This window comes from Plodia interpunctella, chromosome 28 (assembly GCF_027563975.2).
Source record: "Plodia interpunctella isolate USDA-ARS_2022_Savannah chromosome 28, ilPloInte3.2, whole genome shotgun sequence".
Classification (NCBI taxonomy): domain Eukaryota; kingdom Metazoa; phylum Arthropoda; class Insecta; order Lepidoptera; family Pyralidae; genus Plodia; species Plodia interpunctella.
Genome location: NC_071321.1, coordinates 443836 through 467702, shown reverse-complemented (window position 1 = coordinate 467702; position 23867 = coordinate 443836). Strand labels below are relative to the sequence as shown.

The following is a 23867-nucleotide window of genomic DNA, read 5'->3' as shown; positions in this document are numbered from 1 at the left end:
AATATAGTACCGTTGAGTTAGTATCCCATAACACAAGTCTCGAACTTACTTTGGGGATAGCTCAATATGTGCTCAATATTTTAATTATTTATTTATTATATAAAATAAAACTATTCTATAGTGTACGGATAATGATGACGAAATCTTATTATAATCACATTTTATTATTATTACTATTACTAGCTGTTTCTCACAGCGACGCCCGTGTCAGGTATGCGCTGTCACAATTTTTTAAATCGTGATACCGTGACAGACAGTAGGACAGACAGATTTTCGCATTTTATAGTATGAAGGATATATAACTATTCTTATCATGACGGTGTAGAAGCTGAAGGTGTAGGTGATGATTTCAAGAAAAAACAAAAACCTCGCGAAATAGTGAGATATTGCATAAACCCATGCACTTATAAGCCGGGTAATTTAGATACGCAGTTATTACTTCCAAACGAACCACTTTAGATAGTGCAATTCAATTTGTCAGCATTTAAAAGCCGTATGAGACTGTTATTGATACAATAACATTATTTAATGTCAGAGTTGAAGTTCATTGCTGTGTAATTATATTTTGTTGCATTATTTGAATATAACTTTAAGTACTTATAGTTTACCAAACTAAGGATGGATTTTGTGCCCTAGTGTCTTTTGCCATGCCAATAAAAAAAATATAATTCTCATATCTTGATGCCAGCAACTTCGGAGGGGGGCTTCTTAAATTTTTAATTTAGTTTTTATATCAGACAGTTTTTATATCGGACAAAGCCTTAATGTTGCCAGTTTTCAGGTAAGTAAGTATATACCTACTTAGTAGTTTTGCAACAAATAACCATAAAGTTTTCGCACGTTGGCGACTCCGTGAACACGTGCTGCGTGACGTACGGAATATTATTATTAGATAGTGAAAATGTTTTGTCTGTCTGTCGTTGTGTGACAAGAGACTTATTTTTTCATGATTTCACGATCTATTTGTTTTAGGTAGGCAATAAGCAAAGTTTGCAATGCGTTTTCCTAATTTTCATATTCAATGCTGTTATGTATGTATTTCTCAAATTAAAATAGGTAGTGCTATATTATACTAACACAGATATCAAAAAGTAAATGTGCTCTAAAGTGACGACAAAATTAACTGTTATTTAGCCGAGCAAATGAGACGAGCTCCGCCTATTTTCAGTGAAGCAATAAGGAATCCCACTCAAAATAATATACGACAACAGTCAAGTGATGCTAGTGAAATTCACTACAAAATCACGAAATCACATGAGCCAAAAGTCATCGTTTTCGCGCCAAATTGTGAAACGCTTGTCTACCAAGCAAACATTTATTTTTATCCTCAAAATAAACACTGAAGATTTTACATTGCACTGCTTGTGTATAAATCAAGATGTTGGATTTTAAATTCATTATCACTATTTGCGGATTCACAGAGATTTTTTTGACATTGAACTTCTCTTTTCCGCCATTTTGGTTTCTAAGAATACGCGCGAACGCGATTTTAATTTGGAGGTTATCTAATTGGAATGCTGTTTAAAGATATTTCCTAAAGACTTTAGCAACCGGTAAGATAGGGTAGGTAGCTTCCAAAATTGACATCTTTCTTATATCTGAGTGTTTTCCGGTTACTTTCTCCATCATTTAACGTCTGAATCCAGGGTCAGCTTTCCTACATTTTCTAAGTACTTCACTTCGCACGCTCTGTGACATTCTTAGTTGTTAGACTTTTGGACACGCATGTCATCCTTGTCGACATCAAGCCAACATTGTCTTTCCCCTTCTGTCAGGACCAGACGGAACCGCCGGACATTTGTTATTGTGATGATGGCGGCACTCCGATGAGTTTATATTGTCACATGCTTAAATACTGCATTGAATTCTTCAATTATTCAGTGGACAATCAATGAATAAGATATCTAGGCAAATTCTTTTAAAACATATAGCAAGTCATTGTGTCCACACGATCTGTTTTTTACACGATGTGTACACGATATGGGAAAAGAGACAGAATGGCGACGTTAGTGACGTGTTACGTGTTACTAACTTCTGAAATAATATACATAGGTACAATGCAATTTCCTTATTAATTTAAGTGGATCAATTGAAATAAAACTATGTAAGTAATGAACGTCTAGTAAATTCAGTTTATTTCATAGGTTTTCTATTTGGCTTAAATGTTTATGACAAAAGCCAGAGTAATATTAAAAATTAGATATTTTAATGAGAGCTCACGTGAGTGACTTCGCCGTTCTAGAGCATTGGTAGTCACCAATGCTCTAGAACGGCGTAGTCAACTAGTCATTTGACTACTGGTAACTAAGGAAAAAAATGGTAAGTCGTATTTAAAAAAACTTTTATTAAATACATTTCTAGAAAATATAAATACAGTCTTATGGCTTATTTCACAAGGATTTCATTAATATAACTTGTGATACTAGTGTTCATACAAAAGTTTTGAGATATCCGATAATTTCTGCCTCGCGGAATACCCGAAAAAATTTCCGGGAGCCATCGGACAGATGTCGGGGAACGCAAAAAAATGTAAAAAAACGACTGGACTGGATAAGGGATATAGGAAAGGGACATACAGCGGGAAACTAGTTTGTTTTATTCAATGTAGTGATGCTGATCCCACGCCCCACTGTCCCGAATGCAACACACGATAGAGAGAGAACTTACAAGGAAAATAAACACATAAACATCTTTTATTTTCTTCCCAAAATATTTTCGCTAAAAACACATTTCAAAATAAACATTTTTCAATTTCTCGTTACTCGTTAATGATTTTAAATCTGACACATTTCAGCAGGTAGGTACCCAATTTCCAGGTCATTGACACCAAATACAAGGAAATGACAAGCGTGAATCAGGAAATCTGAAATTTCGAAGAAACAAAAGACAATAGGTAGTCCAGAAATTCAGAAACAAAGAAAATAAAAAACTTTGCTTGTATTACTTTACATATATATATATATATATATATATATACTTTTTCTTTATTTATATATTTTTTTAAAACACAGACGTTCAACAAAAAAAAATTTTTTTGGCACAACGCAGAGGCAATATGTTTTTCGTCCAAAAACTTTAACATTGCCTATATTTGGTAACATAAAAAAATATATAAACCTGATATGCATTTCGTTTCTCACTATCGAATAGATTCGAAGTGAGTCGCAACGAACGTCGCACACACATTGTTTTGTCGTGTCGTCACAATGGCGCACTGTGATTGGTTAGATGCGTCCACAGATAATAGAACATGTTTGCGTCTCACTGCGAATCGACTCAATGGTGAGATGTATATAACAAACCCGCACTTCGCCTTCAGCTTATTATTTTCTGGTTTGGGACACCGCCGCAAGCGACAGACAAGTAAATGGCCCTCTTGATCTGGGACCAAAGAAAGGGTTCCGAATTGAGATCAAATCACACATTTCCACGGCAAATCATTTACCCAATCTGTCTCTTTCACATCCCTCGCGTGTTCCCGTTTACATTCAGAGCTGCGACGCCCCAAAACCCAGGAGGTGCGTACAAAATCAACCAATAAATTTTAAGACTGGCTATGCTTTTACAACCTAACGTATGGCCTTCTTTAGGGATACTATTATTGTTCTAAGGTATCGATATCTGTCCCTTAATCGCCTCGTACGACATCCGCGGGAGGATTTCGAAAGGTCCTATTCTAGGGCCACCAAATAGGACATCTGCAAGGCGAATCATTTTCCCGATCGGTCATAACTTCGAATTGACGTTTGACCTACAAAATGTCCTAATTATAAAATCTATTTCAGGCCGGCCGTCGACCTATCGGCAATCGACGCCAAACAAACATGGCGTTATGTCGAAGTAACGTAACACCTCAAGGTCTAAGGATAGTGTAGCTTATACAACAGTATAATATTTTAGTAAAAACATGTTTTTTACAAAAATGACATTTTTTTTCCCACAAGCTTTCATTTGTTGTCAGAGAGATCTTATGGCAATTGACGGTTGACAAAAAAGAATCATGTCCGTGGTGTAAACGGTTGAGGAGTTCCCACGTTTGGAGCCGATCCGGGGTGCTTATCATAACAATGCATTGTCATTGAAACTGAAGGGGCCCGGGGAAATTCCAACTCTGTAGGTCAACTGGAGTTTCAGAGATTTGATTACAAACACACAACGGGACAGGTGAAACTACATAAAATCTTGTAAAAATTGATTTACCGAATATAATATACTCTATATATGTCTACCATTAAAGTATCTCGACTTCGACGACCTCGGTGGCGCAGTGGTAAAGTGCTTGCTGAACCGAGTTCAACCGAGAGGTTCCGGGTTCGATCGCCGGTCGGGTCATGATGGAAAATGATATTCTTCTGATTGATACTGATCTATACATGTATTTGTTATAAAATATAGTATCGTTGAGTTAGTATCCCATAACACAAGTCTAGAACTTACTTTGGGGCCAGCTCAATCTGTGTGTTTTGTCCTAATATATACCTAATTCTAATTATCTAGTTATTCTACGAACTTGTTTTCTTTGGTCATATCCGTCGCTTTAGTTGCCAAGCGCATGCGCAGGTCAGATGACAGACAATGGAGGTCGAAGTCCCGGAAAATGGTAGATCTAGGTCATTTCCTAATTACCTAGATGTACAGTTTGTCCGGAAACGAATGTGCGAACTGTATCCTGGATATACATCTTATTCAGCCTGATCTAGAAAATACCTAGCGTATATTAAATAAACCGTACAAAAATCCATCCGATTCTTTTTGAGTTTATCGCATTCATACAAACTTGCGCGACTTCTTTTTAATAACTGAACACTAGCGCCACTATCACATTTTTACCGGATTCTTTTGTTTAAAAGCGAAAACTAAAAAATCCTCTTTCCAAATTATACTACACTAGACAAAGAAATTTATGTCAAAGTATTATAATTTTCCATTACACAATGTAGTCACAGTCCACTATGAAGATTTTGGTGGCCACCGTTTTCGGATTATCTTGTTCACATGGAATTAGTACGTACTCCGTCGAAGTACTTACTAAATCCATGCTTGTTCGTTCTATTTGGTGTTGCAATGACAAAAAATTTATTTCGTCAAAAATCAGTTTTCTTCTCTCTCTTGACAGACTGGCGGTACTATAGGGAGTATTACTGCACATTTATCCCGCCAGAGTACAGCACTCTATGTTAGGTATACACAAAAGCTTTGCCGCCTTTTGCTATGTCGATTAAAACGTTTATTTTAGAGTACTTTATTAATCCTTTCATTATGTAAGCACACGTTTGTGAAAATCTACAACAATGTAGTATATTCGGGTGCCGATATATTGGGAAAAATCGTTTTCCATAAGATAAAAAACTTCGAAAACCATGGGATACGCCTCACGCTGTGAAATTTTCGAGCCAGTAAACGGTCGAAAAGAAGCTCGGAACACTTCACACGTGAAGACTTATTAAAATATGGGCTTCATACAGGTGAGATCTTCAGTCAAAATCAAGTTCATATCAGTTTATGACCACAGTTGACCAAATAATGCAGAACAAAACCTAAAATAGTGTTATTGTTTTCGGGATAATCCACTAAATCCTTCCTTTTTCCTTTAAACTCGCACCACGATTGCGTAGAAGGTATTTTTGGTCGTAAATCTGTAACAATATTGAAAATTGGCGCTTTTCGCCCCCATTGGCAATGTTTGTGTACCTTAGTTGTACCAGTAGCGCCATCTGCGCTGAGCTTTGCGTAATATTAGTCGGTACTCCGGTTGTACAAAGTACTTAAGTACAAAATCCAAGGTTTTCTTCACTCTCTTAACAGACTGTAGGTACTATTGTAACGACATCGACTCTGAAGCCAAAACAAAAAAAAAACGGCCATCACGCCAAACAGTCAAGGCGCCCTTTCGATTTAAACTGATGACAGACACACAGATCCATTAGATTAGATGCCAAATATGTTTAAAAATGTCTATTAATGCTATTTTTAATTACAGTAATAGCCATAGGGTTATTATTATTACCGTGCCGAACGTTATAAGCAAGCGGCGAAACAAAATTTATGAAATCTTTATTTTTGAAAAAAGCAAGGTTATGCAAGATCATCGTAATATTTTCATGTCAAAACAAATAACTGTGAAATATTAACAGAAATGCCAGAACACAGTTGCAATCCATATAATATACAATGCGCATGCGCAATAACAAAACATTTATATGAAAACTACTACACACGACTAAGATTGATATATAAACTCATGTGGCACACCAGTAGGATTCGAAACTGGGACCTTTCGGTTTACAGGACCACCACCGCTTCGCGTATTAGCAATAACACAAGAGGTTTTCTTTGGTCACGTTCTGGCTGTTAGTATCTAGTTATTTGTTTAAAAATAAAAGAAATTTGAATTGATATATTTGACGGAGAAGAGAAAAAGCAGTGTGCGTTTTTTTGCTATATTTTACTCACAATCGATTCTTATAATCTCACCATCGATTCGACTCGCAGTGAGACGCAGCTAACCAATCACACTGCGCCATTGTGACGCAACGACAATCACACCGCAATGTGATTGGTTCGCTGCGTCTCACTATGAATCAATTCGATAGTGAGAAATTAAACGCAAAACAAACGACACTTCGTGAAGGAGGAATCCATTCTTATGTTTATGAAGTGAATTACCTTTAAAATACTACTGATCTGATCTGAACTGAACTGATCTGAAAGCGGAACAGACAGACAGACTTTCGCATCTATAATACTAGTATGGATTTCACCTACAAAAGAAGTTCAGACTAACAAAATTGTAAGATACTACTACTTCAACAACGTCAACATCTCCCAGAATAAACTCCGTTGATGGGTGTGTGGGCGTTGCATTTTACACAATCAGATTTAAAATGGCGGTTTTGCAGACAATAAACTTGCATAGGAATTCGTCTGGTTAACAAGATACGAGAATTTAAATGGTTTATTTTAAGTACTAGCTGCGCCCCGGGGCTTCGCTCCCGTGGGATTTTCGAGATAAAAAGTACCCTATGTGCTATTCTAGGTTATATTCTAGGCATGTACCAAATTTCATAACAATAGATCCAGTAGATATTGCGTAAAAGAGCAAACAAACATACATACACTCATAAAATTTCGCATTTATAATATTAGAAGGATAATACTTATAACAGCTATGCCCAGGATAATATAATCCCATTTTCGTCGGGCCTTGGCAGAAGGCAAACCCAAGAAGTGCTGGCTTGATGTCGTCAAGGATGATATGCGTGACAATGGTCTGACAAATAGGGATGTCGACGACTGTGTGGAGGCGAATAAGTAGGTAAGCGATCCCTGGGCTCCGACGCTCAATGACTGGGAAGAAACCGTTAATAACGTCCATTTGCTTTCTCCAATTCACGTCCTTTCCTAACTAATATTATTAATGCGAAAGTAAGTTTGTTTGTTTGTTGCCTCTTCACGCTTTACCTGCTCAACCAATCTTCTTGAAATTTTGCATACACGTTTGAAGTAGGTAGAAGGGCATAGGGTACTTTTTGTATGGCACCTAAATATTAAAACGAAATTTCCACAACAATATAAACATCACAATTTAAATTTATTTAAAAAGCACCTCAGGCCTATACTGATTGATAAATGTTATTATAATTTGAACGACTTTTTTAATGATAGACTCAGATAAAAATTTAATTAATTTAATTACTTTTATTTATTCGATTTTGTTTTGTGGGATGATAGCATGCTCTCCATTTAAATTTGCATACCCGCGGACGGTGAAACATGTAGGATTAAGTTTTTCTTTTAACACCACATTGTGAAAATATGTAAACTCATGTTTTTGCAAATAAATAATCTTTGTCTTTGCCCCGAAATTCCCACGGGAGCGAAGCCCCGGGGCGCAGCTAGTTTCCAAAATCGTGTGCGCATCGTATAAAGAAAGAGAGAATGTGTTTTATATTTCATGCACAGAATTGATAATAGTCATGGTACTTAGTTCAGAAACGAAAGTATAATATAATTCTATAAATAATATTCCCTATCAGATGGTGTTTTTGCCAGAACACCGGTGTTGCTATTAATCTTAATTGTTTTTGATGTGTGTTTCGTTTTGATTTATCATTGTGTCCGTCCCAACCCAAGGGAGTTACAGATTTATTTCACACTTCAGTTTTTCTCACTGCGTATAATTTTTGTTCATGGATTAATACTTATTACTAATATGTACTAATTCCATGTTTGTGTTACATTAACTCGCGGCCCGTCCGGGCTTCGCTCTTGTAAAACCATAATAAATTATACTCCTAAACCTTCCTCAGGAATCATACTATCTAATAAAATAAAACGCACCAAAATCCGTTGCGTAGTTTTAAAGATCTTAGCATACATAGGGACAGACAGCGGGAAGCGACTTTGTTTTATACTACCTAAGTATGTTGTGATAGTGACTGCGCCAAATTGCGTGTGGTTCCCGACCTAGAATAGGACTACTCCATAACATTGGAAGTCATACGAGGCGATTAAGAGACGCTTAGATTTGGCATCTGATACGCATCAATACAATTCTTAATTAATAATATTAATAGGTACCTATTTATTCAAAATTCTCGCTGCCCTTCAATTTGCGGCGTCACAGCATCGAATGTGTTCACGTCACAATAATAACAGTATCTATATAGAAAATAAGTATTTTCTAACTAAAAAATAATTTGCATATTACTTCTTCTTCTTCATAGTTTTATACCTCATGGCTGAGGGTCGTGGTTATTACATGGAATGAAACACACATAACAACTTTCTTGGCATTATTAATGGAGTGGTTTCCCATTGCCTTCTCCGTTTCACACACAAGTTAATAATCAATCAGTGTGCAGGTTTCCCCACGATGTTTTCCTTCACCGGAAGCAAGTGAAGACGTTGATGGTCGATGAAAACGACTATATACGAGTCAGATTGGTATACAAACTCATGTGGCACGAGTAGGATTCGAACCTGGGACCTTACGATCCTCAGGCGGGCGTCTTAACCACAACACCACCACCGCTTCATTACTTAACTATGTAAAATTGTTGTGAAATAAAAACACAAATATTTATAAATGAAATAAATAAACTAACAATATATAAAGCTATAATAAGGTTTTGAAAACAATTTAAGTCTTTTTTTCTAGGTACATAACATTTCTTCATAGAAAAAGCTAATAAAAAATTAAAATAAACAAAATTTTCATTACTAAATTGCACCAATAAAAAGAAAATACAACATTTACTTAAAAACCAGTACAAATAAATGCACGTGTTCCTCTATTATAGGAACGAACAACTAAAAAACAAACAACTCATGTAGAACGCCTATAGAAATCTAGAAATAGATATAGAATCTAGGTTAAGGTCTAGACTATTAGCTGAGAGCTGACAAATGAGATTTAACATAGATGTTTACCAGAAAACGTTACATTATTTGCAAGCCAACCGCCTATGAGAAGGAGCTCCAGTTTTTCGCCCTTTCCCTTGATTTACATCCACAATCCAATGCGCGGGAGAAGCAGCTGTATATTACATTATGTGTCTTTTCTTACGCTCGATGACCAGCATGGAATATTATAAAAGTTAAAATGTTTGTTTGTAGCGATATGGATCCTTGTCATGGAGCTCAGTCGGTCCCTTGTGTACCTTTGTAAAATTATTGTGTTCAAATTTATGATTTTATGCTATGTATAAATTTATTTCTATTTCAAATTGTACCTACAGCTAATAATATAGAAAACTAATCTAAACTAAACGAAAGCCGATCTTACCTTTGCAGTTTCAAGGCACAAGAATGACCAGCAAAAGTGGACGGGTCAATGCATTCACACGGACTGAAATTGGCAAACAAAATGTTTGTTCGTTGCTTATATGAATTAACCCTTTTGCCGCGACACTATATAGGGCGAAGTGCACGCTTGCATTTTGTACTTCTCTGAATCCAATCACATTTCTGTTATTTTTCACAATATTATATCCTAAATGATATTTTTGCTGATTGGCTCGGATCTTGTATGTTTATCTATACAATAAAATATAATATCGTTGAGTTAGTATCCCATAACACAAGTCTCGAACTTACTTTGGTGCAAGCTCAATCTGTGAGATTTGTCCCAATATATTTTATTTATATATTTATACAATTTTAAATCAGATTTATTTCATTTATTCACATATAATTATTGCTTTATTTTTCAGGGGGGGGGCTACTATGATACATAAATTACGTCCACACGTTTTCTCATTGTTTTACACGATGCGTACACGATATGGGAAAAAGGGACGTCTTGTGGAAGTTACAGTAACGTGCTACATCTTTGTATGTTTCGTGGTAGGCACTAAGTGACCATGTTTATCATAATTCATTGTCGTAGAAACTGAAGCGACGTGCAAACTTATTTTGCCAACCAACTGCCTTAGCCTCGTACGTCTACCACATGAGAATATAGACTTATCAACAGCCAGCGCGAAGCATACTGAATCGAAAAGAAATACCTACCTATAACAAACAATGTGTTAACAATGTGTAACACTTTGCAGTGCAATACACTACAAATTCAAATTCAAATTCAAAAATTCAAATCATTTATTCAGAAATTAGACCTTCACAGGCACTTTTTCTCGTCAATCTTTAAATTTATAGTTATTTCTCACAAGCTACAAACTACTGGCATTTCGGAACGACCACTGCTGAGAAGAAATGCCGAAAGAAACTCATTTGAACAGTGTTGGTCCCTATCATATATATCAAAACAGGTTATGATTGTGATCCGAGTGCTGATTATAATATATATATATATATCGATGTGAAACACAATTAACTTACATGAAAATATATGAGGAACGAGATGACCAGTTCCCTCTGGCAGCACCCGATCACGAGTTGACGCATGGGACAGCCATCGCGTAGCTCAACCATAATAGAGGGAACAGTGATTTTTGGTCGAATGTAACGTTTCTCGCGTAATGAGCACGAAAATTTTTGTCGGAATAATCCGACGTACGCAGTGAGAGTGTTAAAGAGGTTACGTGGTATAAACAGATTGTTAGGGATCTCATTTTATGGGGGGCATTGCCTTATAATCTTAGCTGGCCCGAAGCCGTAGACATAAATGACAAGAAAGTGTGTATTGGTTATAAATTTTAACAACGGTTGCACCGGTATAATTGTTTTGCTTTCCCAGACCAACGGACTGATCAGCTGATCAATGGCTAGTCTCAAGATTGGTGGTCAATAATGTGTTGTGTCGAACTCCTTCATGCTTCGGAAGGCGCGTTAAGTCACCAATCAATCCACATACTTTTACATACATATAGGGGCCGGGTGGTAGGTTATGGACCAACTTCCTTATAAGGAACACCAGCAGATTAAGAGTGAGGTCATTTCAATGACTATGATAATGTTACAAATAGTATCACGTTTTTAAACCTCACGGGGTAGACAGAGCCAAGAGTTGCGAAACTTGGATGGCACATTCAAATTGACTTTTACAAGTTGCGCGGGAAACAAAGCCGCTGACACATTCTACAGGGTGACTTTTTATACATTCGCAATATTTTGTCTACACGCTCAGTCCATGATTCTGAACAACTTTTAGTATGTAGTAACCCGACAAACTCCGAAATCGCGACAATAAAAAATAAATTACTTGTTCTATACAAAATTAAATACCTAACATGTGGAAAATGTACGGAAAAGCTGATCTTTTTTTCGCGATTTCAAGGTTGCTTCCATACGAAAAGTTGTTCAGTACCATCGACTGAGTATGTAGATAAAATAATGCCAATTTATAAGAAATCATTCTGTATATTCTTTCGCTTCAGACTGGCATAGATAAATTATGATGTGGTGAAAAGTACGGCTTGGTCCACACAGGAAACCTACGATAAAAGTAAATTTTAATGGTGGCAAAATTATTCAATGAGACGGCAAAAATAAACTGTTTTTAGACAGGTAAGTACCTAGGTTATGCGCTGGCCGAAACTCTCGATAGGTAGTCATTATCGTATAGTTTTAAAAACAACATATACATAATATTAAACTACTATATATGTATGTTGTCTTATCCAACAAATCCATTTTGTTCCAATTAGTTACTGATCAGCTTTAAATAAAATACAAATATAATATAATACTCGCGAATTAAATTCACATCCTACAAAATAAGATCAAAATTTCACACGGCACCAAAAATAAAGAAATATTCACTTACCCATACAAAATCATCACATCTCACATAAACAACACTGCACAAAAAATCCACCGAGCACAAAAATCATGGAGTTTGTATTTCGCGCTATTTTTAAATACAAAATGGCGGCCGGCCACGTCCTACCCGCGCTCCGACCGATGTACATCTGCCAGATTTATCCCAAGTTATTATTGCTTCGGGAAATATAAAATTACTGGTGCCGAACTGGACTAGAGATGGGAAAAACATTTATCGAGAAATCTATTATTCTCCTCCTAAAATTTATGAGTTTCAAATCTATGTACTCAAATATGTACCTAGTCCTTTGAAAACGTACAGATAGAAGAAAAAGAAGCCTTAGTCGACAAAGAACCTTTGAAAATAAAAAAGTCTTTTAGTACATTCTTCGCCAACTCGACATTTCAAATTCGCCGGTATTTTTATGGGAATAACCTAGGCAGGTAAGGTTGATAGATAAGATTGTTAATGATGAGATTTTTTAACACAATTGTGTTGTGTGTCTTGAAGATTGGAAATTAATCTAATGCACTTAATTAGATCTTAAGAATATTGACTGAAGGTGCAGTGACGATATTCTCACTACAGCGCTGCGCATTGGAATTCGAGACTTAGATTTAAGTAAACGTTTGACGTCTGTGATGTATAGGTATCATCCCAAGTTGAAAGAGTTTTGAATTTGAATCTTATGAATTTGTTTCAGCCTTTGCCGAAATAATAATTTAATAAAATACACAATTTTGATCATCATTAATATTAAATTCAACTGTTTATCGATAAACGAATCCCCCATCACTATGTTCTTCACCTGACGGTAACTCTTTCCAAGAATCTATTGTTTATTTTCGTGTTCAGATCAGTCTGTTTGTTGACCTCTGGCACAGTAATCGATTCTGCTTGGTAAGACCTAGTGACTGGTCAAATTTTGTCTATTCTTCCTCCTTCTGAGTTCGGTGCTGTGTTTAGGATAGCCGGGAACGTGACAACGTGACAAAATTTAAAGGTTAGGTTTAAAGATTAGGCATATTTGAAATTGTCAAATATTCCCGCGTTACAGAAGTGAAATATACTTACGTAGATTTACTTGAATTTTCTAATAACAAGTGTTATGTAATGAATAAGCGTGATGATAAACAATTATTAATTATAATAGAGATAAATTAAATAATAAAACGTACTTACATGTCAACAGCGTTAGACTCCTCTCTTTTTTAAACTTATAGAGGACTGATCGCTCACAAAAATAGCGGCTAAATGTATCACCGGTCATAACAACTACTTTAAAATATAATTACACGCCGATCAGTCCGAATAATCACATACAATATTATTAATTTATTTATTTATGTATTAATACAATATTTATTTATTGTTTCTAACATGTGGCACCGCAAAGTTTGAAGTGAACGCAAAATAATAGAAAGAAAGAAAAGCTTTATTCGGCGCAACAACATAAGCTATATGCAGTGATTTTATAACCGCCTGCCTGACGTTGGAGTGCCTTGTTGCCAAGGTTATGGTGTCCATAAGTCGCTTCGTACGATATCCTCAGGAGGATACGGAGTGCTCCTATTTTAGGGCCTATTTCCAAAATATTTGTTCTTCATAGTAGATAATTTTTACCTTTCTACTGCAATTTGAATTTATATAATTTAAATTTATATTTAAAAAATGCCCTTCTGGCATAATAGGGACCAACACTGTTTGAATGAGTTTCTTTCGGCATTTCTTCTCAGCAGTGGTCGTTTCGAAATGCTAGTAGATACTTTGTAGCTTTGGTAAACATCATTTAATTTAGAATATGACGTGAAAAAGTGACTGTGAAGGCCTAATTTCTGAATAAATTATTTGATTTTGATTGATTTTGCAATGGGTGGGATACTTAACCTCAAAATGTAAAATATCAACACGTAAATATGTCAACACCGTTTAATAAACAATTTAATATCTCAAGGAAACATAACACCATTGATGTACAAACACGAATAAGTAGTTCAAAATGTCAACAGTCAACATTGGCAACAAATCAGCTAATAAATAACTTAGAACATAAAAGCCATATTTGTCCAACAATGCATAATTACAATTTTTGAATAAATCAACGTTGAAAATAATCAACAATTTTGTATTTAACAATTTTGAAAAAAATGACAAGGAATAAAGTTTCAACATGACTAGGTATGTTTAGTATGTATAAAAATGTTGCTTGTCTACGAAGACATGTCTATCTCGCTCCCTCTGTCTATTCTGAGCGTTTTCTCGATTTCATCCGCAGCCATTGAGCGTCGGAGCTCAAGGTCCGCTATCCTACTTTTTCGTCTCCACATTGAGCCAGACATTTGTCCGCTATGTAATCTGTCACACGATGAAAAAGTCTTCCCGGAGAAAACTAGGACAAAAGGAGATTGTACATGCAGCGTCCGTGATTCAAACTTTTTGATGGATTTCTTGGACAAACTTTCGTGGATAAACTCTTAATGAATATAAAAATATATTTATTCACGTCAGGTTCATAAACTTAGGTAATATTTTATTCCTGCTCAATATAATTCTGTATTGTATGTAGTACTATTACCTAAGAACAGTGGTACATTCCATTTGAATTGTTATTAATGTCAATTGTTGATTGACATTCATAAATCTTTCTATCAATCTACGGTTCACAAGTTGAACCAAAATGGCGATCGTCAGCGCAGGTATACCTAATCAATATAACTCTTCCGTTACTGAGTGACTGACTGACTGATTGACTGACAGGCAACGTACAGCCGAAACTACTCGGCATAGAAAGCTGAAATTTGGTGTGTAGGCTTATAGGACAGTGTAGGGAAGCACTAAGAAGGGATTTCCTGAAATTTCCACGAGAAACGGATTTTAACACACCAAATAGTTAGATATATGATAACACAACCAGATTTAGGCAGGAATTATTTAAAATCCAAATAAAACGGCAGCAATTCCATAACAATCGGAGTTTATTCACTTTAACAATCTGTTCGAGAATGACTCAAAAATTATATCAACGCTCGCTTTTATGCTTGCGACGGTGGTGGGGCAACAATATTACCGGTATTTTATCATATTTTGAATTCAAACATCTTTCAATTAAATCAAGTTTGTAAATACATATTTTATGGTATAAAAATAAAGGTATATTACTTCATTTAATTAAAAAATCTATTTTATAAAAAATTAAAACGAAAACAATTGAGTGATTGTCACTATCAAATCAAATTCAAAAATACCTAATATCTTAAAATGTAAATATTTAAATTAAACAGTTTATTTGTAAATCATGTTTAGTATTTTAGGATACTTCTATATAACAATAATCAAAAGATAAATTACTACAATCAACTTGACAACCGTTAATGTTTGAACATTAAATGGTTGTCAAAAGCAAGTGTAAACAAATCACTATAGTTAGATTCTAACATATAAAAGCGTTATTTATGGGATTTTTCGTGGTTACCCGCGAAATTCATAATACTCGTATATTTTTTCATACATAATAACCACTAAAAATCCTTTCTAATACTTTCATCTGTAATTAAGCCTGCGCTGACGGCCGCCATTTTGGTTTCAACTTATGTAGGTACCGGGGATTGTTCCTAATTTTTCCTTGTCTCGTGACGTGGCTGCAGGCCTTAAATGACAGATATACATTTTATAGGGAAACAAGACAAAAAAAAACTTTATTTTTCTAGCTTTTTATAACGTCTGCAGTATTTTACAAGCCTTTATTATTGACAAGCCTTGCAATATTGACAAAAACTATGTCTCTGGTGGAATCTTGCAAAACTATCTCCAACCGATTGAGCTGAAATTTTGTACACACGTTTAGTTTGGATGACATTGCATTATTATGATACTGATGGTGCGCCCAGGAACGGTTCCCGACGTGGGAACTCAACGGATTACTGCACGGACATGATTTGTTTTGTCACGCATTGATTGCAGTAAGGTCTTTCCGACAACAATAAAAGTTTGTCTCAAAAAAAATATATTTTTGGTAAAAAAAAACTTCTTTTGTGTATATACTTAAGTCTTAAATTTTTAGATTTAAATCAATCTATTTATAACTTCAATTTCATAAAGCACTTAGATATGATATTTATGTAGACAACAAGATTTATCTTATCCTGAAATCTACTTATCAATAAGATTATAAATTATACCTATTACCTAAGTACTTACCTAAGACACACACAAAAGAAGTTTAGTTGTTAAAACGTCTGTAGACCTAGTGTCCTGCGATGGGTTAAATCGTAGGTATTGTCATGTTTGGTACTTACCTCAATAGGTAAAAACGAAATCTATGTCGGATTTATAATATCGTGGAACATTTCGGGAATATGTGTCATTCGGCATACATTGCTGGGTTTTCATTGCGGTATATAAAAGCTCTCATACATATTACGCAATGTTCAAGCATTCGCGTCGGAATGTGTCCGAGTTCGGCGATAGAGTTATCCCACCTGCACGCTGTCGCGGAACTCGGACACACGCCGACGCGAATGCGTGAACATTGCGCAGTTAGTATGAGCGCTTTTATTTATCGCAATGGAAACCCAGCAATGTATACCGAATCCGACAATTTCTACGACTAGTAGAATATTATTTTCTCTTTCTCTTTTTATAGTTACAAAAAATAATTAACTTGGAGTAAACGTAAACTGCAATCAATTTTCTTTCAGCTATACGTTAACTATGTTAAGTTAAATCATTAAAATAAATACCTACTTCCAATATAAATAAAATATATATAAGGTAAATACTCGGTTACGGTGTGTGTGTGCGTGTGTGTGTGTGTGTGTGTGTGTGTATTCAAGTAGCCATAACCATTTTGTATGAGGATTTGCGTGTGTCCAATCTCATACGTCGTGCGGCTAAATTTGCTGAGGTGCTGGGGCACTGGTAACTTACAACTAATTATTGAATATAGAATATTAATATATAAAACGCCGCCACTTGGCTCTGTCTACCTCGTAAGGGATAAAGTCGTGATATTTTATGTATGAAAGAAGCTGTAGACCCGTGTATTTTATATAAACTTGTGATGGATAGACGGACAAACAAGTGAACATAAATAGAGTCCCGTTTTCAACAACAACTTTTTTTTTAGAAATCTGCTGACATATACAGGGTTACTGGTATCTAACGCATAACCTTCCAAAGGCGCATAAGGTACATAGAGACTAACATCTTTTGTTCTACGACTTTTGTCTAAACGTAATAAATACAAACAATATCTTTTTTAGTTTTAATATCGTTTCTATAAAACGTTAACTCTATGTTTGATTCTGCTACACGACTGACTCGTGTTGCTTGGCTATTACATAGAGTTAAGATGTGTAGAATCGCAAATTAGATTTCAAATCAAATATATCATCATTTGCCAACAATTTCTACAAAAGAACAACTACTAACATTAGTAACATTTATCATTTAGTTGTAAAATTATGCGTCGTCCCGTCACCAACAGGAAGTCCACCTCCGAATTAGATATAATCTGTATCTCAGACGATGGAGATTGTATATTTTTTATAGGTATGAAAAAAAAAACTACGAATCACGAAAAGTCGTAGAACAAAAGTTGCTTGTTTTGATGTCCCAATAGGTTTTGCATTTGATACCAGTAACCATGTAAGAATATCCATTCCCAATAAGTACAGTAAAAAATAAAATAACCCAACATTTGGGTTAAAAATTATATGAGATTCCAGAAATTCTCGATTAAAAAAAAAAAAAAAACGTGGGTACCATGGAACCACACGATATCATGCATATCAATTACCACAATGGATCATATTGCAGTCTTCAAACACTTTATTACAATGTCTTAAAGATTATTTTGGAACATCAAAATTGTAACATACTATAATAAATTGTGTGTCGAAGATATTATATACTAAGATAAGAATCTTAGTCACCGACCTATTCAAATCTGCATTAGTAGTGTGTTTGTGTCCGGCGTCTTGTTATAAAAACAGTAAAATATGTGAGTTTTTTATTGTCATTACATAGTAATTAATAGGTACTAGGTATGTGGCTTTGTGTATTGAGAAATCTTTTTTAATTTACTTAGATTACCGTAAATAATAATTTTATGCGATCATGAAAATTGTACGGAACGAGTTAAAATGTATTTATTGTTCGCGGGTTCGCGGGATATCTTTATGATTTACAGAAAAATCAATATGTATGTATGTAGTGATCGATCTATATTTCATTATTATTTTTCCTTCGATCCTGGATATAGTATAAAAACAATTGCACGAAAATAGGATCGCAATCAGATCGGGCCGCGCGATAATTGATAGATTATTTTGTAATTGTTTTTTTGTTATAAACTTTGCAGTAAGTAGGTATATCTCAGGCGCCATTGTTACCTAACTTTAATACATTTATTGATTGTAAAACTTTACCATTTATTGAAATAAAGAAATGATTATTATTATTATTTATGTATTAAAAAACAATGACGCCCATCGCGTCTGTATGTTTTTAACGGATTTTGATGCAGTTTTCACTGTTATTAATCGATATTTTAAATTTATTCCCGATGGTTTTTAGACTTCATGCGAGGCCGGGCCGGGTCGCTAGCTGTTAATATAACCTAGTTAATAGGTATACCTAACATATACGACGACCTCGGTGGCGCAGTGGTAAAGTGCTTGCCGCTGAACCGAGAGGTCCCGGGTTCGATCCCCGGTCGGTCATGATGGAAAATGATCTTTTTCTGATTGACCCGGGTCTTGGATGTTTATCTATATATGTATTTGTTATAAAATATAGTATCGTTGAGTTAGTATCCCGTAACACAAGTCTCGAACTTACTTTGGGGCTAGCTCAATCTGTGTGATTTGTCCTAATTTATATTTATATATTTATATATATACGAAGCGATGAGGGATTCCAGAATGTAGGTGTGTAAAGCCGTACCGTAGGCCCGTACCGGCTTTGTTCGGATAAAACATTATAAATTGTATATGAACACCCAACAATCTGTGCTCTATATTTTGAGTTTATCGCGCGCAGACAGACTAACGCGGCAAGAACACTTTTATAATATGTAAGATGTTTTTATTATTTCAGACAAATAAGTACCATAACAAAAAAATACACAAATTTATATTAACCACAGATTAAATAATACCCCAGTATATTAACTAAACTAAAAACTATCTAATTTACAAAATCTTAGCTAATATTATAAATGCGGAAGTAAGTTTGTTTGTTACCTCTTCACATTTTAGGTGCTGCTGCTCAACCAATCTGCTTGAAATTTTGCATACACGTAGTTTGAAGTACGGAGAAGAACATAGGGTACTTTTTGTCCCGAAATTCTCACGGGAGTGAAGCCCCGGGGCTCAGCTAGTAACTTATATTTATAAGTATTTACATATAAATTAAAAATATCTAAATTAATACAAAAAGGAAGGATATACAGGGTACTTATTTCAAATATTCACAGTAAAATCAACAATGCCGTGGAAGAGACCAGACAGTGTTCCGACGGGGCAAGTGTGGAGTCGCTTCAAGGGGAGAGAGAGAGAAGGAAAACCAGCTAAAATGTGAGTAGAATGCACCATTTAACCTATTCCTAACTAATATTATAAATAAAAGTAAGTTTGTTATCTTTTCACGCTCTATCTAGACAACAATCAAAACAATCTTCTTGAAATTTTGCATACATGTAGTTTATAGTATGGAGAATTCATCCGGAAAAATAACTGATCCCATGGAAAATTTACGCGGGCGAAGACGAGGGCAACAGCTAGTTTGACATATCTATTGAAAGGGCTTGTGAATTTTGCGATACTTGGTATAAATATTCTAATTTACAGCAATGCAGTTGCCTAATCTAAGTTTTTTATAACTCAAGGTACCAGGTACGAGACCTGGACCCGAAGTACGAAGACCAGTGTCTGGAGCTGATGGTGGAAACCTTCCTTCGAGACGAGCCCCTCTGCAGGGTATTAGGTGAGCATAATTCATTATCACGCAGTTTTTCCCGCCTTTATTTCGCGCGTCCGCACATAACTTATTATCAATATTCTCAGTTTCTAAGCGACGTATCGCGATGAAATCTATACCAGATTTTAAGTTAGACAACTGTGAAAACCCACATCAAATTCCATCGAGTAGATTTTGCGTGTTGCGCGCCCAAAAATACATACAGTCATACCGACACAAATTATTTAAAAAATTGTTTAGGCCATTATTATAAATTTGTCTTCGTATCTCCTATATGTAATGGCATAGTCCTCTTGCAGTTTTATTATTAATATTTTTTTTATTAATTTCCAGGCATCCGATCGGATCCCACATCCATAAAGTCGATTAGGGCCAACTGGGAAGAGTTCATTGGTGAAAACATTAGTCTGGCATGCTTCACAGAGGAGGATGGACAGCCTGACGAGCTGGTGGGGTTCAATATCATCGTAATGAGGTGCAGGGAGGACGGGGAGGAATCTTTTGAACATGTAAGCAAACAAGATTTTTTGTCAAAAATATCTTTTGCCACAAGTTTTGTCGTTATTGAGATCTTGATGCATTCAAACGCGTGGCAAAAGCATTGTTGTGCATACTGAAGCGACGTGGGAAGCTATTTTATAAACCAACTGACTTAGTCGCCTCGTACCGACATTCACAGGAGAATAATGAATTGTGGAACCACACGCCACAAACATAAATCGATCCTTTGACAAAATTCCTTTTTCAGACAAGAGTTTCTGTGTTCTGAAGCCCTCCCGAATATGACGTTTCACGAGAAAACTATTATAACTATGGAGATATATCGCTTCACGTGTTCATTTCTATATTAGCTTATATTAGTTTTCGCTCGCGTGAATTTCCCACGGGATATATGACTTTTCCCAGAGTGAAGTATAGTCTGTGTCCCTTCTCCATACTGTTAACTATAAATATGAGAAATTTCAAGAAGATTGGTTTAGTAGTTAAAGCGTTAAGAGTGAACAAAACAAACTCACTTTGAATTTCGCATTCATGGGATGCGCATAGAATAAATTATTCGCCAGTAAATCATAAACATAACAACAAATTACACTGTTTTCTTAAAATTTAGTTTTAATTTTAACTTATAGTAAATATGTTGTAAATACTTTTATTCTTTTAGTAAGTATATATCGTTGTTTCTAATATCTGTCAAGTAGTTTGTATGTTGCTTTTCTTTAAAATAATATAGATTTAATAATAAAATAGAATAAATAAATAAATATATTAGGACAAATCATACACAAATTGAGCTAGCCCCAAGGTAAGTTCTAGACTTGTGTTATGTGATACTAACTCAACGGTACTATATTTTATAACAAATACAATCAGAAAAAAATCATTTTCCATCGTGACCCGACCGGGGATTGAACCCGGGACCTCTCGGTTCAGAGGTATAGTAGAATAGTTGGTGAATCAGGTCTCCGCTCATATGCCTTGAAGTATGAAATCGATACACCATGCCGCTGGTATGGACTGGTACCTACAATGCATTTACTAGAAGTATGGTTTGGTAACGTCGCATGCAACTGTCCTTCTTATGGAGCTCTTCACAAAATCTATTCCAGACAGAGGGAGAACCTTGGAAGAAGTTAGTCAAGATCCTGGACACGGCAGAGAGGCTCGTCAACGTCTTCGACCTCTACGGGGTGGACAGGTACTTGTCTTCAAGCGGCCTGACTGTGTTGCCAGCTCATCGGGGACAGAATATCGGCGCGAGGATGTTTGCAGCCAGGTATACTAAGATAATGAGTGATACCCAATATAAAATTACTAGTTTACGGTTAATTTTCCAGTAGTTTCGGCTTTACGTTATTACTGGTTAATATTTAACTCTTGCGTTACTGTTAACCAGTAATAATAACCGGAATATATATATTTCAAAATCAAATCATTTATTCAGAAATTAGGCCCTCACAGGCACTTTTTCACGTCATTTTAAAAATTAAAGTATATTTACCAAAGCTACAAACTACTAGCATTTCGGAACGACCACTTCTGAGAAGAAAGTCGAATGACTTTCTTTCTCTTTAGTGTTGTTTCCATTCCTAAATATACTTGTGTTATGAGATACTAACTCAAATTAATTATCGTAGCTCAAAGATAATTAATGAATATCATACTTACACTACACATACATCAAAAACCCAGATCAATTGCGTGACCTTTAGCAGTCCGCCATGATGGCTACAGAGGCCAAAAACCCATAAATATATGTTTCTTCTTTCAGAGAGCCCCTATGCAAAGCCCTAGGTGTCGAAGCGGTATGTACAGTATTCACAGCAACCACATCACAGGTTTTAGCAGCTAAGTGTGGCTACAAGACCTTGGCAGAACTTGAGTATAAAGACATGATGAAGTTTGGTATCGATTTGAGGGACGCGGAGTGCGTCCGAGCTAAGGTTATGGGTATCAAGTTTGATTTTTAATTGCTGTTTTCAATGTCTCCACTGTTTGGACACTATTATTTATTGATTTAGTAGCGGCCTTTGTTAGAAATGAAAGATTTGTGGACTTAGGTAGGTACAACAGCGTTTATTATCGTACAATGAGGAGCCTTAACACTTTACAATCGCGGAACATTTATCTTAGCACACACGACTGTTACAAGACGAACGACGACACAGACTGACTTGAGAGCGGGCGCGGGAAGCGGGAACGCGTGATGCTATCAACGGACTATAGCGACTGCGAGCGCCAATCACGATCGAGGACCGCGAACATTACCAAATAAGGCGTGTTATTTGCGCGTGTCCCAGTATAGTAAAAGCATACGCATTGCCGCCAGCCCACAGTATAAATTAATGCAGGGAACGACTTATGTATCGGTAACAGTCTTTCTAGTATTACAAAACAGAGTCCACTGCTGCGTCTGTCTGTGAATAAATAAAAATATTAGTGGGACTGTTTATTATATTGCGCTAATGAATTTATAAAAGTCCCGAAGGTGTTGAAATAGACGTGTGTGTATTCGTCCAGAAAGATGGAGGCTCAGAGAGAGAGAGAGAGAGAGAGAGAGAGAGAGAGAGAGAGAAAGAGAGAGAGAGAGCGCGGGAAATAAAACCAAAGACAAACGTCAAAGACAAAACTAAAATGTTGCTATTTCCAACATTGTCCATTCGCGGTAAACTCAAAAACTGACTGATTTTCATGCGGTTTCCACTAATAGATAGTGTGATTCCAGAGGTACTTATGTGTATAGTTTATTATGTTTTAACACGTGCAAATGCCCGCTTTTATTATAAACCTAACCATTCCTTAGGAATAACTAAAATATTGGTGAAAACCGTATAAAAATTCCGACAGACATACGTGACTCGACATGTTTTATATGTAAGGTATCTAATCCTTATGATTAGCACAAGCAAAAAAACTATAACATTCTCTGCCAGTAAAATCATGGGACCAAACCGATAGAGGCAAAAGGGTAGTGCTTTATAAATTAAAATGATACATAGAAAAGAAAAGAAAAGAAAAATATTTTATTTGACATCACAAACTTAAGTATTTATATACAGGATTTCACAATTTGTGCGCATTTGTGTATACCAAAAAGGCTTCCTCTCAGCATAATGTTGCGGTGATAACCACAACGCTGCTCTTCCGAGGACACCTTTACAAA

General features: G+C 35.7%; 2 protein-coding genes across 6 annotated transcripts in view; one reads left to right on the top strand and one right to left on the bottom strand.

Moving 5' to 3' along the window:
- Asator (asator) overlaps nucleotides 1–12383 on the bottom strand; it is a 67524-nt gene extending 55141 nt beyond the window's left edge. For all 4 annotated transcript variants that reach the window (XM_053765848.1, XM_053765847.1, XM_053765849.1 and 1 more), the window contains exon 1: nucleotides 12230–12383. The gene's annotated coding sequence lies outside the window, so the exon portion shown is untranslated. The remainder of the gene's footprint in view (nucleotides 1–12229) is intronic.
- On the top strand, nucleotides 587–23552 carry LOC128681737 (uncharacterized). 2 transcript variants are annotated; one of them, XM_053765870.2, is made up of 6 exons: nucleotides 587–781; nucleotides 19704–19803; nucleotides 20115–20212; nucleotides 20540–20715; nucleotides 21814–21980; nucleotides 22476–23552. In XM_053765870.2, exons 2-6 carry the CDS (start codon nucleotides 19715–19717, stop codon nucleotides 22672–22674), a joined length of 729 nt encoding a protein of 242 aa, XP_053621845.1. In that variant the 5' UTR covers nucleotides 587–781; nucleotides 19704–19714; the 3' UTR covers nucleotides 22675–23552. The 2 variants fall into 2 exon arrangements, with proteins under 2 accessions (XP_053621845.1, XP_053621844.1); XM_053765869.1 differs by lacking the exon at nucleotides 587–781 and adding an exon at nucleotides 18132–18227.
- Nucleotides 23553–23867: the final 315 nt, after the last annotated feature.